The sequence below is a fragment of the Protopterus annectens genome, chromosome 8.part0 (assembly GCF_019279795.1).
Source record: "Protopterus annectens isolate FY-2018-M chromosome 8.part0, PAN1.0, whole genome shotgun sequence".
In the NCBI taxonomy this organism is placed as follows: domain Eukaryota; kingdom Metazoa; phylum Chordata; order Ceratodontiformes; family Protopteridae; genus Protopterus; species Protopterus annectens.
The window spans coordinates 736,156,381-736,182,058 of record NC_056741.1 but is presented as its reverse complement, the minus strand read 5'-3'; the positions used below and the strand labels follow the sequence as shown (position 1 = coordinate 736,182,058).

Genomic DNA, 25,678 nt, shown 5'->3' with positions numbered 1-25,678 from the left:
TGTGTTTGGTCTTCAGGAACCTGCATTCCACAATGGTTATTAAAACATTCTAACAGTCTGGCATAACATCGGTCAATAGCTTCACCTTCCTGTTGGATGCATTGATTAATGCAAGTCCAGTCTGCCCTGGGTTTCCATTTCTCAGAGATTCGGTCTGTAAGACCTTTCACTCTGTTGTCTAACTCTGCGCTACTATGTGGCAGGGGCCTGAGCGCAATGTCACGGGGATTCCAGTCGCCACTAATCATGTGCCAATCTGGTCCCACAATTTGTCTGACTACTTTTTCTACCTCTTCTCCGTTTAAATTATAACTCAGCCTCATTCCTTGCAAATCTTCTAAGAACTTTCTAAAATTAACTTTTGGATGGGGAATTTCCTCAGTGGCTTTCCGGATGTCTTCCGGAGTCCAGGGTCTATACACTAGAATAGTTGGGTCCTGACCTTCTTGCCCTGCCTGAGGATTAGGCACTTCTATAAGTGGGCATATTTCTTCCTCACTTATATATCGTGAATTTCTACCCATTTGATATAACTCAATGTCCCCTTTTGAGTTTCCTGCCTGTGTTCGAGACCTGGTCTCGACGGGATCTCTAACAAACGGTGTTGCTTTTGTAGTGTCTCTACTTACCGTGATAGCAGGATATCGCAGGGGTGGACTAACTTGTTCACTTGCCTCATATTCTGGTAAGGGAGGCAGAGGGGCTGATGCTATTACTAAGTTATTATCCTCCTTATCTAAAAACATTGCTTTTGAATTATTACTCTTTTGTTCCCTTCGGTTTACTTCCTCAATCCACCTGTGTGCCTGAGGAATTCCTAATTGATGTTGCTTCTTTACCCGACCTTTAGAATCGGTTTTAAGCTGTCTGACAAGTTTGACAAGTGAGGATTTCTCTAGTTTACCATCAAATTCATACTTATTAACCAATTTTGAGTAGTATTTAATATTATCAGCACACTGCGACTGCATGTATTTCGCGTCTTCGGTTAACGGCGGATTTTGGGACCTTTTTGTAGAATTATTACCCATTTTATTCTACCCTTTTAATCGTTACGTGACACCTTATTTTTACGTGGTACCATGGATATTTTTATAGTCTCTTCAGAATGACTGCCTACCTGCTCTGTTTCCCTGATCTATGACAAGACAGTAATCTTTCTGTCCCTGACTTATAAACAAAGTCTCTAATAGAACAAATACAAATCTAGTCCCTGATGTAAAACAGAAAAAAGTAGGTGGATTCACCTTACCTGAGCCTTCGTGATTGATCACCTGGTTCGAGTAAACCTGTCCTTCAGTCGCAGATCAGAAAGTGGCTGGCCTCTTTTGTACGACAATTCAGTTGGAGGACTTTTCAAATAAGAAGAACCGATGTGGTTTCTTCCCCGTACGGTTTCAAGCCACCTGGCCTGTCTGATCCAAGGCGAAGTGAAGGTTTCCTGTCCGAAGGACCAATCTGTCAAAGGAAAAACTTCAAAGACCAATACACGTAAGGTTCAGTTAAGGCACTTTAATTTATTTGCAGCAAGGAGACAAAAACATGCAAATACAAGGATTTGTCTAACTACTAACAGGAAGTATGTTCATTCTTATACTGTTTCACAAGATATGGCCTTCTAATCTGACGTAATCTAACACAACTTTAAGCATTGTACTACAGCAGGTGTTACTTCAGATTTTCTGCTGACATGACTAGATCTGTGAGAAACATTTTAGAAAAACAACCTGGCTTTGGTTACTATTAATCCGTTTACAAGCGTCTATTGTACACTGTTACTTTTCAAGGTACTTTTCTAATACAGATACAAGCAAATGCTGATTGCAGTTCATATTTTCAAGCAGGCTTTGTCCTAATTATCTGTTACTTCCACAGCTGTGTATGTTCTCAGCACAGCGGAACTTCTTGTCTGAGTTTCATATAAGCAGCATTGTTCTATTCATTATTTTCCTAACGTAAGCAGAAATCATCTGCTTCTCAGTAAATTTCCAAAGCACAAGCAAGATTTAGCTGACAATACAAGGTCAGAAAGCAACTGCAGTTTGTACAGATTTATGCAGTATGAAAGAGAATAAATATGTTAACTCTTTTAGGCTCTAAATGCACTAAGCATATTACTAATACACACATTAATACATATTTTTCTAACAGTTCTAATACCAGATGAGGCAGAAGTCTCAGGGCAGTCTGCTTTTGAAACCTGACAGGGAAGGATTACTCACCAACGTCATTTTGCCTTCCTTTAGTAAGTAACCAGGGAATAGTAAATGTTCTTCGTGTTTCATTGTTGCAGTCATTACATTTGGGGTTATCTGCCTGCAGGTAGCCCTCAGCCGGCCTGAATATCAAAGTCTTGGATTCCTGCTTTGGATGCTGTCTCCTCTTCCATGACATCAGGTCGTCAGGGGTATAAAACATGCAGCTGATGCCATTACATCAGTCTTTCTTGCCGCGCAGTGCCAGAAGCAGAAGCAGTTCGCAAGTACCAGTTGGCCGACTCCTGAAATTTTCGTTTTTGAGTTTCAGAACCAAAGTCTTCAAAAAATTTAAGTACCCCATTGGGGATCCTTTTTCTTGTTCTTTAACCGATGTCAGTAAAAGTTAACAATTGTCTAACCTGTGGAAAGCAAATATCTCATGAAGATTTTTATTTGTGCTGCATTCCTTGCTTAGGCCCAGACCACGACGTCCCTTGCTGTCGGTTTTGTGCTTTATTCAACCCCCAAACTATTCGTCATCAGTCTATTTTTGCAGCACATTATTTTGGTTTAACTATCCAGAAACGTCATTGGTAAGCCATCCAACTTCCGATATTCCGAAAAAAACGTAAAAATAAAGACGGAGACAGACTGCATAGGTCCAAAACTGCCGATGGCGCTTCCACTAAGCTAGTTGCCGGTTCGCTGGTACTCAGTGAGGTGCTTTCGCAGCCCCTGATAACCTGCTACTTCAGATTCACAGGCTTTTGCTGAGACCCATTCGGAATCCAGTATGCCGCGAGATGCTTCTTCGACTATGGAACTTGCGGATGTCTCTACCTTGGATGGGTCCGGAGCCGCTGTGAAGGCACCGGCTTTTTAGAGTGTATTCAGGCCTACAGACTTGCATTTCAAACCGACACCATCTTCTTCTTCAAGGCCTAAAACTCGACCAACGGCTAGAAAACAGATGTCCAAACCACATGGTCAGGCCCATATGACTAAAAACAAATGATAAGAAATGGCTGAAGACCTTATTACTTTAATTAGGGGAAGCCAGCCTTCCCCCTCTAAGAGACCTAGAACTGATTTTCCTTCTGATTCTTCTGATCAGGATTCTGAAATTTCTGTTTCTTCTGCTTACCAGGATTTGCCCTTATCTAGCTATGAGGATTCTGTTGCAGAGGATTCCAGTCCCTCTGCTTCCCCTCCAGAAGATTTTTCTTTTGGTTTAACCTTACACACACTTAGGGAGCATTTCCGCTGGGAAAGCCAGGATTACTCTGACTCCAAAAAGTTACTCCTCCCTCAACACAGGCCTTTAGCTATCCCTCCTGTCCTGGACATTGTATATGATGCCTTTTTTGGAATCTAGCCTGGCCCCAGACATCTTACCTCTGGCTCCCAAAAAACCTGACAGATACTACAGAGTACCTGACTCTCACAAGTTCTGCTTCAAGAATCCTACTGCGGACCCAGAGACCATTTCACAAGGACCTAAAGGCATTAAGGCTACTACTGCTAAAAACCCTATTCTCTCTGATAGAGATTCCAGGGCCTTGGACAGATGGGGTAAGAAGGCATACACTTCTGCTACTTTGGCCATTAGGGCCTTAAACTGCCAGTTTCATATGTTAAAGTATCAACAGCATATTATGGGACCACTTAAACAGAAAATGATGTTGATTCCTGACTGTGCTGAACATAAAGAATTACAGGATTTAATGCAGTTTGCTGAACAAGTTGTTAAACATACTTTGCAATGTGGTTTTGACTCTTTAGAAGCATCTTGCAGGGCTGATGTCACTGGGTCTGTACTTAGAAGGCATGCTTGGCTTAAGGAGCAAAACATGCCAGACCATGTTAAAGCTAAATTACTGGATGCTCCCTTAAACAAAGACCACCTGTTTGGCAACAAAGCAGAAGTACTTAAAGAGATGGAGGAAAAAGCTAAATCTATGCAAACTGTTAAAGATTTCCTGCAAGTACAGCCTCCCAGATTTAGTAGGCATTGGCCTTGAATTGGTCCTTTCCAGTCTCTTCCAGGACTTCTCAGTCCAAACCCAGTAAAAGCAGACCACCTAGGCTACAGTCTCAAGGCACACACAGGCCTAAGCAGTGGGGGGCTTCCACTTCCAAAGCTGGAAGTAGTAAGACACCCCCCATGGAAAAATATCACAATGACTTAACCTTACACCTTCCAAGCCCTTCTCTACTGCCTGCTCCCTTAGGGTGAAAGATTGCCCTGCATGCAAAAAACTGGGAACTCATTACCCAGGACGAATGGGTTTTAAATAGTCTTCCAATAATACAAATTCCACTTCCAATCCTTATCCAACCCCAAACGGTTGGCCAGACCTACCCCCAAATCAGTGGGCAGAGGCTCAACAGCAGGTTCTCTCTCTTCTAAGTATCAGGGCTATTCAGCCTGTCCCAGTAGAAGAAAGGGGACAAGGTTTTTACTCAAGATTCTTCCTGGTACCCAGAAAAGACAGCTCCTGGCACCATAATCTGGACCTGTCTATTCTAAACACCATTTTGGTAATCCCAAAATTCAAAATGCTAACACTTCAACAGCTGCTTCCTATACTAGGCAAAGGTGCCTGGCTGGTAACCTTAGACTTAAAGGAAGCTCACCTGCACATTCCAATAAGGGAATCTTGCAGGAAATACCTACGGTTCAAAGCAGGCTCCATACACTATCAGTTCTCTGCACTTCCCTTTGGCTTATCTACTGTGCCCAGGGTATTCACAAAATGTCTAGCTCCAGCCATTTCATTTTGCAGGCAGAGAAATATTCAAATATACCCATACCTGGACGATTGTCTAATTCAGGCAGAAAGCCAGGACATGCAATTAAAACATCTGTAACCTCGCTGAGGTACACCATAAACAAAAAGAAATTTCATCTAGTACCCTGCCAACAAATTGTATTCCTGGGAGCAAACCTGAACACAACTTCCCAGATGGCTTACCACACAACAGAGAAACAGGTTTGACAACTTAGTTCAGACTACTGGCCACAAAGACCCAGCTATCTGCAAGGAAAATTCAGCAAGCCCTGGGGTTCATGGCTTCTTGCATTCTACTAATTTCATATGCAAGACTGCATATGAGGAAACTACAGTGGTATCTAAAAAGCCCATGGTGTCAACATTCTCAGGACCTGGAGACAATGATTCCTATCATTCATTGTATAAAAACAGAGTTTCTTTGGTGGGCAGTGGCCTTCCACCTAAACAAGGAGCTCCCTTTCAATCTACCCCCTACCGCCCAAACCCTGACTACAGACGCATCAGACTATGCATGGGGGGCTCACTTGACAGGGCAGTGCATTCAGGGCAAATGGAACCCGAGTCAGATGCACCTGCATATCAACCAAAAGAAATGTTAGCTGTACAGAATTCCCTGACAGCCTTCAAAGACCATATCCTTCCAGGAAAATTATTGGTAAAGACAGACAACACCACAGTTATGTGGCACATAAACAAGCAGGGGGGGAACCCACTCGTACCCTCTCTGAGACTACCCATGGCTCTGTGGAACACAGCTCTGAGCTACCAAGTGCACCTGCAAGCTCAATTCCTGCCAGACAAGCTAAATGCACTGGCAGATGACCTAAGCAGAAATCTCATGGACCTACACGAATGGAAACTGGAACCAAAAATATTCTACCTCTTGAGGAAAAAATGAGGGATTCCAGGGATAGACCTGTTTGCCTCCCCTCAAAACTACCAATTGAACAAATTCTGCACAAGGACTCCCCACAGTCAAGCTTGGAAAGTGGATGCCCTGTACTTTACCTGGGAAAGCCTCTCAGTTTATGCCTTTCGCCCTCTGCCTCTCCTCTCAAAGATTCTGATAAAGATCAAACAGGCCAAACCAAGGACAATACTGATTGCACCAGACTGGCCTCACAAGCACTGGTACCCTCTCTTGTGCAGTATGATACTGCTGGATCCATGGCACCTACCTCAAACATCTTCCCTGCTGTCCCAGCAGGCGGGCCAGATTCTGCACCCTCAACTTTAAACATTGAACCTTGCAGCCTGGCTAATTCCCTGAGCTCTCCAATAGCATCCCTCAGTAAGCAGGTGCTAGATGTCATTCTGGAAGCAAGGAGACCTAGTACTAGAAAATCCTATGCTGAAAAGTGGAAAAGATACGGTTCCTGGAGCCAGACTCAGGGGATGGACACTACGGTGCCCAGCTTACCTCATATCCTTCAGTACTTAACAGAAATGCTCCACAAGGGCCCATCCTTCTCGTCTATCAAAATTCATGCCTCTGCCATTTCAGCACATTATAATACTGAACCACCATTCTTCTCTCACCCACTATTGAAGCAATTCCTCAGGGGGGGGCTAAAAATTTAAGACCCCCCCAGGCGAGCCCCTACTCCAGCCTGGGATCTTAACTTTGTATTGGAAAAGCTCACTCTCCCTGCATTTGAACCAGTTGCAACTGCAGAGTTGAAATTCCTTTCTTGGAAAACAGCTTTCCTTTTAGCCATCACTTCAGCAAGAAGAGAGTCTGAACTACAGGCCCTCATGGCAGTGGAGCCCTTCATTATCTTCCATGCAGACAGGGTTAACCTCAGGACCAATCCCTCCTTCATGCTCAAGGTGGTGTCTAGTGTGACCCTAAATCAGTCCATTCATTTGCCCACATTTTTTCCTAATCCACAAAACAAAGGAGAAAGAATTCTGTACTCTTTGAACATGCATAGACAACTTAGATTTTATTTGGACAGGACTAAGCCTCTCAGGATATCTGAACAGCTGCTAATTGGCTTTGCTGCAGGGACAGAGGGGAAGGCCATTTCAAAGCAAACTATTTCTAAGTGGATAGCCCATTGCATTCATTTCTGCTAAACACCATGGAAAACCTACCCCACAGGGGATAAGATCACATTCCACCAGGGCTGCATCTATCTCTACAGCCTTTCACAGAGGGGTCCCTACCAGGGACATCCTAGAAGCTGCTACCTCGAGCTCTGTTCATACTTTCACCAAGCATTACCACGTGCCTATTTTTTTCTAAATCCAGAGCTGGTTTTGCCACTGCAGTTTTGCAGGGCCTAATAGCTGGTCCTAATGCTCTCTGACTTCCTCCTCCCTTCCTTAGCTTTGGGAATCTACCCAAATGTAATGACTGCAACAGTGAAACATGAAGCAATACAACGAGAACAAGTCAGTACCACGAATCCCACTAGGCACCAAGGCACTGAACCCTCCGTTTAATGACACCAAACAGCACTTTAGATAGGATCAGCTCCAAAATATCGAACACCAGGTGGACGAGCAGGAAAGGTTAAAAAGTTCTTTTATTGTACACAACAAGAAAACCATCCAAGTAACCACAAGCGCTTTCGCCTGTTCTTAACAGGCTTTTTCAAGTGTATTAGGTTGCTGTTTCTCTCAAAATTTAAACCAAACCAAACCTGCTCATGTGATTGAATTAATTGCATGATTGTTCATAGGTTCATAGGTTCATAGGTTCATACTAGGCTATCTGCCCGAGGGCATTTATAAGCCTAGCCCATTGTTTTGTGGCTTACGCCACCCCTTTAGTATGGGGAACTATACCCATTATTTTGCTGTGCCTCTGTCGAGCAGTGACACTGAGGTAATTCCTGGGGTATATCTGCGATCTCCCATCCATTGGTCAAGATTTCTCTTGAACAAGGCCAGCGAGGTGCTCTGCCTCACATGTACCGGATTTTGTTCCACAGCATAGGGAGTCTTTGGGTGATGAATCTATCCCTCCAGCACGCCCTATTAATAGCCGTGTCGAGGTTTAAGTCTCCCCTTGTGGCTCTGATGGATCTAGATTTTTGAGGTGAAGCATATTCATCAAATCTGGGTTTGACATGGCCTTGTATGTTAGGCAAAGGTCACCTCTGAGCAAGCGCGTGTGACTGAATAGAGCTGGAGTTCTTTCAGTCGGGCAGCATAGGACAGATTTTTGAGACCCTTTATCCTTTTGGTGAGGAACTTTTGTGGCCTCTCCAGCTGCTGCAAGTGTCGGGTCAGATACATTCCGAATGTCATCAGTTAATTGATACAGAATGTTTAAAAATACATACCCTAAAACCTGTAATTCTTTTTTCAAAACATTAAAAACTGCAGCTTTAATATCAAATCTTTATGTAGTTTACATATAGAAAAAAATAAATATATAACTGAATTTTCAGGACCTTAAAATATGACTTAATACTTTGTGTAAACTTATTGCGTGAAAAATATATTACAGAAATTTCTTGAAATGGAATAATTTCTTTTCGGGTACAATAAACACACATTTTGTAACCACAAAGACATTTCTCTTTCTCATTGCTTCTGAACAATATGCAGGTTTTAAAAAATATCAATTAGATACTTACTACAAACCCCTAACCTATTTAATTTATTAAAAAATTGTGCTAAAATATACTGCTTTGCTTTAGGTTGCAATTAAACAACTTGTAATACTAAAGTGTGACTTTCTTAGTATTTACTGCTTTTAGATGATAGTTAAACCTTAGAAATTCAGCAATGACCAGATTCAGAACCATTGGTACAGTTACCCCTACAATTTACAACAATATGGGGTACTTCAGTTGATCCTGTTTCTTCTAGCCCTAAGAACATCCCCTAAACTTATCCCTTCATTTATGCCTGGATATTTGGTTGCATTAAGCTTTAGTTGCCAGGTTAATTCTTTAATGCCCAGCATTGTTTCCCAGTCTCCTCCTCTCAAGTCTTGTTTTACATTGTCCACTACAAAAAACTTTAATGCCATATTTTTACAACTGAGAGAATGCTTATAAAACGCACTTGTCTCTTTCTTTGTTTTAATGTCGTTTGTGTGTTCATATATTCTGCGTTTTAACTGCCTCTCAGTTTTGCCCACATAAAAGGATGGGCATTTTTGGCAAAATCCTATATATATAACGCCAGATGAATTACAATTGTAATTGCACTTTGCATACATTTTCTTCCTAAGCTTTTAATTGAACTCAAATTGTTTGTAAGAAATTTAAATTTAACTGCTATTTTTAAAAATCAGGCCCCACTTGAAACTACTCTGAGTAGAAGTAGCACTTTTAACCCCCCTGTCCACCCTAAACTAAAAATGTTTGAGGAAATCATAGAAAAGATTTTTAGGGATAATTTAGCCAGAAACAAAAACCATGGCTCCACTAATTTCCCTGAATATTTGCAGAATGTGGTTAACAATTTAAAGAAGAATAAAATCAGAGTAATGAAGCCGGACAAGGGAGGGGGTATAGTGCTCATGAAACAACTTGAATATGAGAACTACATCTTTGCTTTGTTACAAAACACTAACACCTATGAACCAAGCTCTTTGAATGAGCTTAACATAGCAGTGAGTAAAATCAAATAGTATATAGATGATTTATTACTCCAAGGATTTTTGGATGAAAAACTCATAATTTTTATTCAGACTCTAAACCTAAAACGGCTGTACTTTTGGTATCCCCAAGGTGCACAAGGGACTTGCTCCTTAAAATTTAAATCCTATTGTATCAGGAGCAGGCAGTGTAACTGAATCTCTGAGTAAATTCATTGACTTCCACTTGAAAAATATGTTAAGCAGCTGGATTTTGTTTGTAAAGATGTGGGAGTTCCTTACCAACATAAATCAAGAAATTGACAATTCTAACTTGTTTATGGTAACAATAGACATTGTCGAACTATTTCCGAGCATACCACACGAGCAAGGTATGGACTGGTTTGGAGAGGCTATTGTTAAGGAATCAGGACTCAGCACTGATCTAGTTAATACAATACTAGAATTTATGAGAATTGTGCTGCACAACAACTTTATAAACTTTAATGAAGAATTCTACAAACAAAAAAGTGGGTGGCTATGGGCTTCCATGCTACTGCATATGCAAATATAGTTTTGCACAAGTGGGAGAAGGAATTCATACACAACACCAGCTGGAAAGAACATATTGTATTTTACAAAAGGTTTTTGGACGATATTTGCATCCTATGGTCAGGTACAGAACAACAATTTTTAGGTTTTATAGAGTACCTGGAGAACACCACTTGTTTTCTCAGATTCACTTATACGTTGAGTAAAGAAAGTTTGAACTACTTGGACATTACATTAACAAAAAGACTTAATCAAAAAGGTTTCACTTCACAGATATACAGGAAAGAAACACACTGTAACGCATATTTGCATTATGATAGTGGCCATCCTTGGCATATTAAAAAGGGCATCATCAAAGGACAGCTAGTAAGAGCGTCCAGAATGTGTAGCACAGACGAATTATTTCAAGATGAGGCAGAATTTTTAAGAAAAGCTTTTCACATTAGGGGTTACCCTTTTGAACTGTTCCAGGTTATACTGGATGAAATTGTTCACAGAAGAGGGAATGATCTTAAACCTCTGTTGGGAATAGGGCCAGTAGTATTTAGCAAGCAACATGACACTAAGTGTGACAAGCACAAGAATTTTGTATACACATATTCTCAGGACTCTTTACTAATTGAAAACACTATTAAGAATTTATGGCCCATGATTGCATTACAGGATGAATTTAACAAGTTATTCCCTGAACATATAACTTTTACTAGGAAAAGGAACATCAATTTGAAGGGAATATTTGAACAAAACATCCAATCAGAAGAGAAACAACAAGCCCCAGTAACAAAAAGAAAAGGCACTTTTGCATGCGGTAGATGCAAACAATGTTCCTATCTTATTAACCAAGAACAGGTTCATATTCCCTCACGTAAAAGTACCTTGTATGCAAAGTGCAATTACAATTGTAATTCATCTGGCGTTATATATATAGGATTTTGCCAAAAATGCCCATCCTTTTATGTGGGCAAAACTGAGAGGCAGTTAAAACGCAGAATATATGAACACACAAACGACATTAAAACAAAGAAAGAGACAAGTGCGTTTTATAAGCATTCTCTCAGTTGTAAAAATATGGCATTAAAGTTTTTTGTAGTGGACAATGTAAAACAAGACTTGAGAGGAGGAGACTGGGAAACAATGCTGGGCATTAAAGAATTAACCTGGCAACTAAAGCTTAATGCAACCAAATATCCAGGCATAAATGAAGGGATAAGTTTAGGGGATGTTCTTAGGGCTAGAAGAAACAGGATCAACTGAAGTACCCCATATTGTTGTAAATTGTAGGTAACTGTACCAATGGTTCTGAATCTGGTCATTGCTGAATTTCTAAGGTTTAACTATCATCTAAAAGCAGTAAATACTAAGAAAGTCACACTTTAGTATTACAAGTTGTTTAATTGCAACCTAAAGCAAAGCAGTATATTTTAGCACAATTTTTTAATAAATTAAATAGGTTAGGGGTTTGTAGTAAGTATCTAATTGATATTTTTTAAAACCTGCATATTGTTCAGAAGCAATGAGAAAGAGAAATGTCTTTGTGGTTACAAAATGTGTGTTTATTGTACCCGAAAAGAAATTATTCCATTTCAAGAAATTTCTGTAATATATTTTTCACGCAATAAGTTTACACAAAGTATTAAGTCATATTTTAAGGTCCTGAAAATTCAGTTATATATTTATTTTTTTCTATATGTAAACTACATAAAGATTTGATATTAAAGCTGCAGTTTTTAATGTTTTGAAAAAAGAATTACAGGTTTTAGGGTATGTATTTTTAAACATTCTGTATCAATTAACTGATGACAATCATGCAATTAATTCAATCACATGAGCAGGTTTGGTTTGGTTTAAATTTTGAGAGAAACAGCAACCTAATACACTTGAAAAAGCCTGTTAAGAACAGGCGAAAGCGCTTGTGGTTACTTGGATGGTTTTCTTGTTGTGTACAGTAAAAGAACTTTTTAACCTTTCCTGCTCGTCCACCTGGTGTTCGATATTTTGGAGCTGATCCTATCTAAAGTGCTGTTTGGTGTCATTAAACGGAGGGTTCAGTGCCTTGGTGCCTAGTGGGATTAGTGAAACATGAAGAACATAGTACAGTTGTGTACACTTACCATAAATGTAGATGTTTGAGTGTATTCACTGTTGCAGTCCTGGTTACCCTCCCTCCAGCCCCCTGATTTCTCTTGGCTCTACCTCTCCTTCTTGTTTGGTGTATTTGAGATTTCTGGTGTATCTGCTTTTTGTTGGAGGTGTAACATAACATATAATTGCTTCCCAATATGGGGGCACCTGACATCTGGGGCAAGAAAAACTGATGTAATGGCATTGGGTCATGTTTTATACCCTCACAACCTGACGTCATGGAAAAGGAGACAGCATCCGATACAGGAATCTAAGACTTTGATATTCAGGCCGGCTGAGGGCTACCTGCAGACAGATAACCCCAAATGTAATGACTGCAACAGTGAATGCACACAAACATCTACATTTATGGTAAGTGTACACAACTGTACTTTCTTTAAATCAGTCAGGAAAATATAGTGAGATTTGTTAAGTACTGTTTTTCTGCATCTGTGTGAATCCATCTATCTGTGTTATTTTTAATATTTCCTGTAATTTAAACTCTGGTGTTTATTGTAAATGGATACTTAATATTTTCATGTTTTTTATTATTTATTATTAAGTATATTTAAACTTTTCATTGTGGCTGGCCTTTTAAAGAACATTATAACCATTGAGAGTACTTGTATTTATTTGTTGACTCTGTGGCCACCTTGCTGCATTGGTTAAACACTATCATTTGTATAAGTGCTAATTTTACTAAGTATAATTTGATACCCTGGTAAGAACCTTAGAGTAGCTGGCTTTGGACTGTTCTGGTGGCAGTATATACCTTATAGTCTAGACAGAGGGAGCATAGCTGGTGAATCTGTGCCAGCCTTTCCTAGGTGTGTGTGTGTGTGTGTGTGTGTGTGTGTGTGTGTGTGTGTGTGTGTGTGTGTGTGTGTGTGAAAATAAAATCTCACAGAGTGTGTGTGTCCGCTACTTGGAGCAGGGGCACAGAGCAATGGTTTCACAGAGAGGGTGGTGCAGGACTTGGAACACTCGGCTGAGGACTCAATTGTACAGTTGTGGTCAGTGTAGAGACTTATTTGGGGCCTGGTGAGAGAGAGGCATTCACACCCCCAGGACGGGATTATGTTTCCTGTGTGCTCTTAATGTGAATTGTGCTATGTGCAGAGAGCTGCATCTGGAAATACTGTGTGTATTTATTTTTGTTCCAAGTGAATGTCCCTCACCAGTGTCAGTGGTGAAGATTGAGGCTCCTTGATTACTGGCCCAGAGGAGGGATGTCACACTCTTTCCTCTAATTCTATTATTATTTGAAACATGTGTACTTGTGCAGTCTCATATTTAGCCTTTTCTTCATTTCTACCACTGACTTTTGCAGTTTTATTACCTCATCTGAATATCTGTTTAAAGCTTTTCCAGTCTTTTATTGTTTTGAGTTGATCAGTGTTTCACTTATTTTAGCCAGGTCTGTGTGCATTTGCCTTATACTTTCCTCTAGGTTACTAGAAGTCATGTCTGGAGCTTGCATTGCTTTTTAATGAGCAGCTACATTACTTTTCCTAGTCAGTGGTTTTTGTCACCTTTTGTAGCTGATTTTACTCCAGGTCCTCTATATTTCATTTTTCCTGTCATCCAGGAATTGTACTTAACTAGCCAGTTACTGACATTTACCCAGAAATCTAGGTCCACTGGCTTTCTCTGCTAAGTTTCTGTTTTCACACTGGAAGAACTAGAATTATGCTGCTACTCTGTGTGGCCATCTTGGAAGTCTCAAAAGTGAGATTTACTTGTTATTTAAAAGTAGCTTGTATACTGTAAAAATAATAGTAGACATCTTAAAGTCAAAAGATTCAAATGTTTTATTTAATTCAAGCAAACATCTTGATTTTCCTTATAAATCAGGAGACCAGCTAGGGCTACAAAGTCTGATTGGAATGAATGAAGGAGATGGGGGAAAAAGCAAGACATCTGTACATTAATTAAGAAAAACATTAGCCTTTGACACTCCTAGTCAGGATGGAAAATAACTCCTAGCTATACATTAGATTGTCAGACTCCTATAGCCTGAAACAGTGTAATGTATGAATTAGCTTGTTAGACTCCCTACATTCCAAAGGTACTGTCATTCAGTGCAACCATTTATACATTAGCCAGTATATGCATACTGACAGGTATACTATCCTGTCAGAGCTACACAAAGCAACATAAGAAAACATGTTAACTTAATACAAAATGGGGTAGAAGGAAACCCTTTTATATTTAAATAAAATCTATCAATTTTCTCTTCAAGTCCATGATGTTCTTCGTGTTTCACTGTTGCAGTCATCACATTTGGGTTATCCCTGCCAGGGTAGCCCTCAGCTGGCCCGAATACCAGAGGCTTAGTATTTCTGTGTCGGCTGCTGTCGCTTCAGGACTGATGTCAGATTGTCAGTAGTGTAAAGTAAGGCAGCTGATGCCATTATATCAGTCTTTCTTGCCGAGGAGCCCAAAGCAGAAGCAGTTTGCATAAGTGCTGGTTGGCCACTACCTGAGTTTCATCTTCTGAACTGAAGCTAAAGTCTTCTAAAGCTAAGTACCCCATTGGGGATCCTTTTTTCTTGCTCTAACCGATGTCAGAAAAAGTTAACAATTGTCTTGCCTGTGGAAAGCAAATACCATACAGAGACTTTCATTCTTACTGTGTCGCTTGCTTAAGCCCAGACCACGACATCCCTCGCTGTAGTTTTTGTGCTTTGTTCAATGTCAGAACTATATGTCGTCGGGCCGTTATTGTAGCTAGATATTTTTGCTCACAGTCGTCGACTTACGATATGGCTTCGGTAAGCCATCTGACAGCAGATTTTATGAATAAACACAAGGATAAAGACTGAGACAGACCGCAGAGGTCCAAACCTACAGACGATGCTTCCGTTAAGCTAGTCGTCAGTTCTCCGGTCTTCAGTGAGGCGCTTTCGTAGCCCCTGATGCCAGCTTCTGTGGCTTTGCAGCCCGCTACCGAGACCATTTCAGAGTCTGGTATGCCGCAAAACTATTCATCGACTAAGGATCCTGTGGTTGTCCCTACCTTGGATGGGTCAGGAGCCGCTGAGTAGGCACCGGCATCCGAGGAAGTACTTTGCACTACCGATTCTTGGCACAAACCAACCAATGACTTCTTTCTTGTCTACTGTTCTTTCAAAAACTACCAAGTTTCTAAGGCCCAGGGTACGAACCATGACCAAGAAACCGACAACCCAATCTCTGACACCTGCTTCCTTGCCTCAGTATCAAATGCTTAAAATGGTGGAAAGCCTTATAATGCTGATCAGGGAAAGCCAAGCTACCACTTCCAAAAGAAAAAGAGATCTGTCCCCAGTAGTTTTATCAGGAGTCTGATGACTCTGATGCATTTGAATATGAAGACATGCAACCCCTCTCTGCTTATGAGGATACTGATGCAGAGGAATCCATTCCTTCAGCATCTCCACCCTAGGACTTTTCCTTTGGGGAAACCCTTCATACTTTAAAGGAGCATTTCCAGTGGGAATATCAGGGCTACTCTCAGTCTAAAAAGAGACTCAGAGAATTCTTAGATCTTCCACAGCACAGACCCCTGGCCATTTCTCCTGTCCTGGATGTTGTGGATGATGTTTTCATGGAATCTAGTTTGACTTCTGACACCCTCCCTCCTGCTCCCAGAAAACCTGACTGGTATTACAGAGTCCCTGACTCACACAAATGTCTTTTTAAAAATCCTACTGCTGACCCTGGGGTTATTTCTCAAGAGCCTAAAGGAATTAAAGCAACTTCTGCTAAGAATCCCACCTCCTCAGATAGGGATTCCCGAGCACTAGACAGATGGGGTATAAATGTATACACCTTTGCTACTCATGCTATCAGAGTACTAAATTGTCAGTTCCATATGCTAAAATTTCAGCAACATACCATAGAACTCCTCAAACAAAAAATATCATCTTTTCCTGCTTGTGCAGAAAATAGAGTTACAAGAGTTAATGCATTCTCCAAGTCAAGTAACTAAGCACACCTTACACTGTGGTTTTGATGCCCTAGAAGCTTCTAGCAGGGCAGCAGCCACCGGTTCTGTCCTTAGAAGGCATGCTTGGCTTAAGGAACAGCCCTTGCCAGACCATGTCAAATCTAAATTAGTGGATGCACCCTTGCACAAAGACAACTTATTTGGCACCAAGGCAGAGGAGGTCTTAAAAAAGATGGAAGAAAAAGCTGAATCTATGCAGACAGTTAAGGATTTCCTACAGGTCCAGCCACTGAGGTTCAGTAGGCATTTCCCTTCCAAGCACTGGTCCTTTCCTGCCCCCTCCAGGTCAGTTCAGCCCAGACCCTGGGGAAGCAGACCCCCACCAGACAACAGCCATAGGGAATGCAGAGATTAAAGTAATGGAGTTCCTCCACTTCAAAACCAGGGAGTATAAAGCCACCTCCTCATGGTAAGAACTCACAATGACTCTCCATTTTCACCCCCTCCCTCTGCCCACCTGCACTTGCTCCTAGGAGGAAAACTCTCCTTCCCCGCATGCACCTGGGCCACCATTATCAACGACCACTGGGTCTTCAACATAGTGTCCCAGGGATACAAATTTTCTTTCCACACTCTCCCAACCCCAAAAGGGTTCCCAGATCTCCTCCAAACCAGTGGGCAGAGGCAAAAAAGCAAGTCCTTTCCCTGCTCTCTATGAGGGCAATAGAGCACGTACCTGCAGAACAGATAGGCCAAGGTTTCTATTCCAGACTTTTCCTGGTACCCAGAAAAGAGGGCACCTGGCACCCCATCTTCAATCTATCCATTCTAAACACCTTCCTGGTAATACCAAAATTCAAAATGCTCACCCTCCAGCAACTACTACCTATGCTCTCCAAGAATGCTTGGCTAGCCACCCTACACCTAAAAGAGGCCTACCTCCACATCCCAATCAGGGAATCATGCAGGAAATATCTGAGTTTCAGGGCAGGATCTCTGCACTTCCAGTTTTCTGCACTTCCCTTTGGCTTATCTACTGCTCCCAGAGTTTTCACAAAATGTCTGGCTCCCACCATTGCTTTTTGCAGACAAAGAAATATACAAATTTACCCAACCAAGCACCTGGCCTTTGTAAAGCCCCTACTGACCTCCTTAGGGTACAGTATCAATGAAAAGAAATCTAAACTAGTACCCACCCAAAGGATTATATTCCTGGGAGCAAGCCTGGATACAGCATCCCAGATGGCATTCCTTACACCAGAAAAGCAAACTACCTGACAGCCTATTTCTCTCAACTAGCTATCAGACCCCAGTTATCCACAAGGAAAATCCTGCAAGCTCTGAGGTTCATGGCATCTTGCATTCTACTCATTCCATATGCCAGACTGCATACGGGGAAACTTCAATGGTACCTAAAAAGCCTTTGGTATCAACACTTACAAGACTTGGAAACTCTTACACCAGTGATACCTTGCCTATGGAAATATTTTCTTTGGTGGGCAGCAGCATGCTCCCACAACAAGGAACTACCTTTCTCACCACCCCCGCCTCCCAGACCCTTACCACAGATGCATCAAACTATGCCTGGGGTGCACACCTGAACAGCAGGTGCATATAGTGCCAATGGAGCCCACAGCAAATGCATCAACACATCAACCAAAAAGAGATGTTAGCTGTCCAGCATGCATTGACAGCTTTCAGGCCTCTTCTCTCCCCAAGGGTTCTCCGGATCAAAACAGACAACACCACTGTGATGTGGTAGATCAACAAGCAGGGAGGGACTCACTCCTACCCTCTATGCAGGCTCACCATGACCCTTTGGCACACAGCCTCAGCCATGCAACTACACCTATTAGCACAATTCCTGCCAGGCTCTCTAAACTCTCTGGCAGACAACTTAAGCATAAATCTTATAGACCCACATGAGTGGCAGCTAGACCAAAGAACCTTCACCATAATAACTCAGAAGTGGGGCACCATGAAGGTCGACCTCTTTGCTTTCCACTCCAGCCATCAGCAGGTTCTACACCAGGGAGCCTCACTGCAGGGCCTGGAAAGTGGATGCCCTGTCCTTCCCCTGAGTCGATATATCAGTCAATGCATTTCCTCCACTACCTCTCATTACCAGGGTATCACTCAAAATAAGGGAGGAAAAAACAAGGACAATTCTTATTGCTTCAGACTGGCCATGCCAGCACTGGTGCCCACTGCTGTGCAGCCTGTCCCCTCTGCCACCATGGCATTTCCCTCAGACCCCAACCCTCCTGACCCAGAGAGAAGGAGAATTCATGCATCCCCAATTGCAGACCCTCAGTTTGGCAGCCTGGCTTATTCCCTGACCACTGATCAAGCTGCCAATCTCAGTAAACAGGTTCTAGATGTTATATGTGAGGCTAGATGCCCTAGCACTGCAAAGTCTTATGCTGACAAATGGAAAAGGTTCTGCACCTGGATTCAGGCTAAGGGAGCTGATATGGCACAGCCCTCTTTACCTCTCATCCTGGTTTACCTAGCTGACCTGCTACACAGTTGTCTCTCCTTTTCCTCTATTAAAATTCATGCCTCTGCTATCTCTGCTCATTTCAACACTGAGCACCACTTTTCTCACACCCTCTCGTCAAACAGTTCCTAAGAGGGACTAGCAACTTGAGGCCACCCAGAAGAGCACCTACCCCAGCTTGGGACCTAAACTTTGTGTTGGAAAAACTCACCCTACCACCCCCCCCCCTTTGAACCAGCATCTTCAGCAGAGTTAGTTTATTTCCTGGAAGACAGCCTTACTTCTGGCCATCACTTCAGCCAGAAGAGTATCTGAGCTACAAGCACTTATGGCTGTAGAGCCCTTCATCATCTTCCATGCTGACAGGGTGTCCCTCAGGACTAACCCATCCTTCATGCACAAAGTGATGTCCAGTGTGGCTCTCAACCAATCCATTCATTTGCCCACCTTTTTCCCTAACCCACAAAACAAGGGGGAAAGGATCCTTCACGCTCTAGATGTGCACAGACAGCTCAGATTCTATCTAGACAGGACAAAATCATTCAGAAAGACAGATCAATTGCTAGTCAACTTTGCTGCAGGGGCAGAGGGCAAAGCCATATCCAAACAAAACATTTCCAAATGGATAGCATACTGCATTCATTTCTGTTACAAGCAACATGGAAAACCTCCCCCTAAGGGGGTCAAGACTCACTCTACCAGAGCAGCTCCACCTCTGTAGCTTTCCTCAGAGGAGTACCCACCAGGGACATCCTGGAGGCTGCCACATGGATATCTGTTCACACCTTCACCAAGCATTACCACCTACCTGTCTTCTCCAAATCCAGGGCAGGCTTTGCAACTACAGTCTTGCAGGGCATCCTAGCCAGGCCCTAGTCTTCTTGACTGCCTCCACCCTTTTCCTTAGCTTTGGGAATCAACCCAAATGTGATGATTGCAACAGTGAAACACAAAGAACATAGTACAGTTGTGTACACTTACCGTAAATGTAGATGTTCGAGTGTATTCACCGTTGCAGTCGTGGTTACCCTCCCTCCAACCCCCTATTTTTCTTCTCTCTCTCTCTCTCTCTCCTTACAAGGAACTTTTTGGGTATTTACTTTCTACTAGTGGGGTTCTTCCACCATATTCTGGCTCCCACTTGGGGGCTCCTGACAGGGCAAGAAAAACTTATGTAATGGCGTCAGCTGCCTTACTTTATACCACTGACGCCCTGATGTCAGTCCTGAAGTGACAGCAACCGATGCAGAAATACTAAGCCTCTGGTATTTGGGCCGGCCGAGGGCTACCCTGGCAGGGATAACCCAAATGTGATGACTGCAACAGTGAATACACTCAAACATCTACATTTATGGTAAGTGTACACAACTGTACTTTATGGAGTATACTGAAACCCTTTTACATTTAAAGAAAACTTATCACCTGCAGTAGTTATTCTATGTAGACATATTGCCTCCCCCCCAAAAAAAGAAAATATTGCTTGTGAGCTTTGTAAGCTACACAGAACTTGTAAAAGCTCTATTATCACTATACTGTCTTTCCTACAGACTTCTGCAAACTGACATCTGCTTAGTTTGCAAGGCTGTAAGCAGCCATGCCCTGCATGACTTTTTACATGTTTGTGCAGCTGTACCCACTCTAGAGACTTAATTCTACTTGTAATATCATCAGTTTCTGTTGTTGGGATAGATAACTTCCCCTGAAAGTACCCCTGTCTATGCAACAGACTCCATCTTCATATCAAAGTCGCTTCATAACTTGGTTTAAATGCAGCCTGAATGAATGGCTGAGGAACCAACAATTCACCTCAGCTCCTCAAGCCCATATAGACAGAGGGAGTATGTAGTGGAAGTTACTTGGGCCTGGGCTCATATCAGGCTACAAACCTTTCACCCCATGCCATCTAGCCTGTATACACACACACACGGCATACCTGTACTGACAATTTGCTATGCCATGGATGAAACATTGTTGTGACTCTTACCAGGTGTGCATGTACTGCCTTCTTTTTGACATTTAGTTTCCTTTTATAAAGTGAATCCATTTAGCCTTTTTTAAGTATTTTAGTGAGGCAAAAAATGCAACAATTGCCAATAAATTACTTTTGGGGTGCGTGGAATTACAATGGAAATCTGATATTATATTAGGTGGTGCTGGTTACTGCGTTTGGTTGTGGCTGGTCTACCATCTCTATTTGTGCTCCAGGCAAGAAAACTCATGGTTTAGGCTATAGTTTCTAGTTTTATAAACTGTGAAAATGAACCTTACTGCATATTTATCTCTTAATATGTATGTGTACATATATTGTTTCCCCCCAGTGGTCAGTGTGTACTGATCATAGTGGACCCTTTTCAAATGTCCCAGAGACTGAGAATATGAAGGACCACAAATGGAGGTCAGTGTCTGCAACATTGATGAGCCAAGAGAGTGTCGTCAATCCCCCCGAATACAAGGCAGTGACTTGCCTGCAAAGTAGTGCATGTTTCTAAGAAATGTTTGGTATTTACCTGCTTTGTTTAAGTTGTGCTGTTTATGAGTGGGTTATACAAGTCACGGTATGGGCATTCAGAATGTTTAAATGCAGTTGTGCGTTTGCATACTGTGTTGATGGTGCTTTTGTGTAATATAGTTAATCTGCTTTTCAGTTTTGTTTTCCACTGAATTGGTGCTAGAATTTAATTATCTTAAGAGAAGGCACTTACTTGGATGTTTCTCCCTATATTTTCTTATGACCTTTGAGCTGATTTTGTGTAGCCCAATTTTTTTAAGATTGTTAGTTCCCTATGTTAAAGTTCAATCTTTCCATATTTTTAGTCATCCCTTGTTTTATTGTATACTTTCAGTAAAATTGTTGTATGATTTGAAAGCTTACCTCTCAGCTGTCTAGATTTTTGCAGAATGATGATTTTTGACTCCTATTTTTAGTTTGTTCCCCATAAAGTTTGTGTTCTGGCAAATTAGTGAGGATTGAATTCACTGAATAATATCAGACATTTGAGTTTTAAACCTTTTATTGTAGCAAATTTTAAAGTGTATAAGAGCAACATTTAAAATTGTCCCTATTTGTGGGCCTTTGTTCCACCATTATTTTTGGCTTTGTCCATATTCCTTGTGCTAAGAGGTTGCAAGGTATGCTTGAATGTATGAGATTAATTGCATTTTCAGTTTGATTTAAATAGTTGCATTTTCAGTTTGATTTAAATGGTTTGTTTTTCTTTTCCATTTCGCTTATACCTGTCTGTGTGTACATCTACAATATGTATATGTATGTGAGTGTGTGCATGTTTCATGGAAGGAGTTGCTGATCACAGTGCTGTCTGTCTAGCTTTTTTGATTCTAATTTTGAAATCTTATTCTAGTGCTGATTCTTAACTTTTTAAAACATGATCACCATACGCTTAATTTTCAAATATATGCTGGCAGTGTCTACATATAAAAAGGACGTATTACAATAAATTATAATGCTAAAAACTTTAAAGAAAGTGTTACAGAATCTAGATGCATTTGAACAGGCTTCATTTTCTTGCTTAAGTAGGATTTTACAGACTGTGATATATTTGTTATGTTGCCTGTTATGTCTGTCTGCTAGTTTGCACAGAGGGTTAAGGGTCTGAGGTGTAGTTCCTGTAGAACAAGGTTTGATTCCCTTAGCCCTCATTTGCCTACTAGGCAATCTTGAGCAAATCACTTAACCTAACATTGACTCCTTCTTTGGCCCTGAAATACATTGTGTGTCCAGCAGGCATACCTAGTTAACAAATGGGTATTACTGTTATAATAATAATTATTATTATTATTATTATTATTATTATTATTATTATTATTATTATTGGTAGTAGTAGTAATATTTATTTCAAAGTCTTTTGTTATTTAACTTGTTGACAAGTAGCATTTTTCCACCTTTCTTTTGCAGGCATTGACCAGGGTCAGATGACATATGAGGGACAACACTGGCATGCATCCGACAAATGCTTCAGCTGTGCTCACTGCAGAAAGCCTCTGCTTGGCAAACCCTTCTTACCCAAACAAGGACAGATATTTTGCTCTAGATCATGCAGCCTCGGTGAGGACCCCAATGGCTCTGACTCCTGTGATTCTGCATTTCAGACCCGTACAAGGGAATCCCGACGGAGTGGCAGGCAGCGAAAAATGTCCATAACAAAAGACTGCAGACCTCTTGCTGTGTGCAGGTCAACACCCTTCTCTGGAAACCTGCCTTCTGTCCCTTCCCCACCTTCCTTGCCTGAGGGTAATAATGATCCCATGAGTCGTAACCAACATTTCAGAAAGGATACAGTACAGGGACTACAGCAGGAAGGTTCTTCTGAAGTCAGTTCTGGACAGGTGTCACCACAGGGAGAGCCTCCTTGGGCAGATCATAGTATAAACAGGACAAAGGCACCTGATAACCATATACATGAGAGACCTAAATCAGTGTCATGTCAAAGTCCAGTGGAATTCCTCAATGGAAGTGCCTTTCGTAGTGATTGCTTTAGGCAGAAAGAAGAGACTAGTGAACTATCTGACAGTGGGTCACAGAGATCTTCAAGGGGGGGATCTTTCAGAAGATGGGAAGCTGATATCAGTACCAGAAGTCTGAAAATGTCTGAGCCCATTGGCAAATTAGCATATGGCAAGGAGGTTCACCCCCCACAGTATGCCTCACGTGGTACATCAACGAGCTTTGACAAGTCCGATCAGATTAACAAAGGTAAGTATAACCACTATAGATTTATGTGGTACATACTTTAATAAAGCTACATCGCTTCGATGAGCTCCTTGTCGATGCAACAGGAACTAAACTAACTAACCACTTTACTGAAATGTTCAAGGCATGAGAAGTGCTACCTCTCACTGGAAATGTAAACATTGAGACAGATATTTTCTTTGCCAGAAGTTTGACAGTTTGTGAAATCTGCATAGCCAGAATGTGGTCCCTTTAGTCACAAAAACAGCATCACTTATTTTGATTCCTGCAATAGTATTCATTTTGTCATAACTCTCTTACTTTCCTGTGTATTTTCTAGCAAGTTGAACATTTGCTAATGTGTTTCCGTGGTAAGCCATACATAAAGTGGTAAGTCCTGTCTGCTGTGACCAGTGGCACATATATGTTCTGGTCACATCCCAGAAGGATTACTACTGCATCACTCAGAATGCCAGTTATTAGTCCACATGATGCATTTCACTTCCAGTTGTGATACTGAACTGTAGTCTTGCTTAACTAGGTAATGTGGCTTCTTAACTTTAAGTGTGGGAGGTGAAATTGTTTTCTGAGGTGTTACTTGAAGCCACATCCAAGTTTCCAAAGAGACAGGAGGTATCCATAACTGATTGAATATCACTCTGGAAAGTCAACACTTTTTAAACTGTCCCTTTCCATTTTGTTTCACAAAGGATGTTACTGGGTTTTACATCTTCACATATTTACGTGTAAAAACACCTGTCCACTCAGCATATTTTCATTTCTGTCTTTATAGGAGAGCTACTGAGCAATGCACTTAACTACCACTAAGTGGTGCTGCTTCACTGAATGCGGAATCCCTTTCTCACATGAACAGTGCTCACCCAGTTAGCCCATTTGATCAGTATTAAGGCCAGCCCTACTGATGACAACACATTTTCATAAATTCAAAACACGGGCTCTAGTTAACTACCCTGGTATTGTGCCAGTGATTGAGCCCTGAATACTTTCTCTGTTGCTCAAACTGAACATTTGAATGATTTGATCATTATAAAAATAAATATTATTCCTTGGACTTTCAAGTGCACTTTGGCATCAGATTTTACACTGTGCCTGAGTTTGTATGTGAGACATAAAGGAAACTGAGTAAGGCAGCTTGTGACTTGTTTATATTTTTGTAACCCCAGTTTTATGCCATGTGCGATTACAGGTATATAATAATGATGGTCCTTATTTATCCTCACGTTCTGTTCCATCTCATAAATTTAACACTGTAGGTAGTGGCATTACATTTCAATAATGCCTGCAACCAGTTAGTGTTATAGGCACAATGCCCTGATACAAAATGTGCACATTCAGTTTCAGCATATGAAAACACACAACATGGAATTTACCTAGAAATAAAACTGTTTGGTTTATAATTTGCTGTTATCCTTAATAATATTTCCTATCTTGCTAAGTCATAGCAGAAAGGAGTCCTAACACTAGCCTACCAACATGAATGACAAGTAACTAACTAAATACATGACTTTTGCTTGCATTTTTTTCTCTTATCTCCCAAGTGGTCATAAAGCCATAATCTCTATCAGGCCATTCACCTCCCAGTCGCTACGGAAAGAAAGGACTAGGATGTGAGAAATGAGCATGTGATATTGCAACCATTATCCAGTGGGGGAGTTAAGATGGTTCTAAGTGCTTTTAACAGCCCTTCCACATGTTGTTCAGTAAGAGTTATACATGCAAGCCTGCTGTGCTAGATCAATCTGAGTATGTCATTTAAATGTTTGTTCTTATATTTTTTCCTTATTTATTTGTTGTTATGGAGTTTTGTCATATTAATAAACCTGAATTTTGAATTTGAGTACATGCTTCCAGAAACCACAGTTTATACAAAGAGTGTGCAGTGCTCGGTGGGCTTGCACCCTGCTTCCCTAATATAGAAGCTGAACTTCCATGCCGTTTCCCATGAAAATGTTTGCTGCAGCAGGACTCTCTAAAGCCCCCCTTCCCTAAGGTGGTTGGCTTGGCATGATGCCCTCAGTCTTGTCCCTTCCTAGTTGGTTCCAGCAACACGCAGCCCACCTGGGGAGTAGTCAAACACTCCTATAACTGAGTTATAATGAATATCTGGCCAATTTACCACATCATATAATGGAACTGAATGTTCACACAACTTGAAATAAATCAAAGAAATCATATGCAGTTCACTGATTCTAGGTATAAGCATGACCAGTTTTGGAACTCCTCTGAGCCTTTTTCAGTAATCTGTTATAAGGTATTAACAGTGTACAAGTAATTTATTTTGGAGTTTGTAAAGTAAGCAGACTTTCCATAGTATATATAACAGCTGTTAAAAT

General features: G+C 41.3%; 1 protein-coding gene across 2 annotated transcripts in view; it reads left to right on the top strand.

The window, feature by feature from the left end:
* Positions 1 to 25,678, top strand: part of PRICKLE3 (prickle planar cell polarity protein 3) — a 1,188,758-nt gene that overhangs the window by 1,106,232 nt on the left and 56,848 nt on the right. For both annotated transcript variants that reach the window (XM_044080198.1, XM_044080197.1), the window contains one exon: positions 22,551 to 23,348. In XM_044080198.1, coding sequence (XP_043936133.1) covers positions 22,551 to 23,348 — 798 coding nt within the window. The remainder of the gene's footprint in view (positions 1 to 22,550; positions 23,349 to 25,678) is intronic.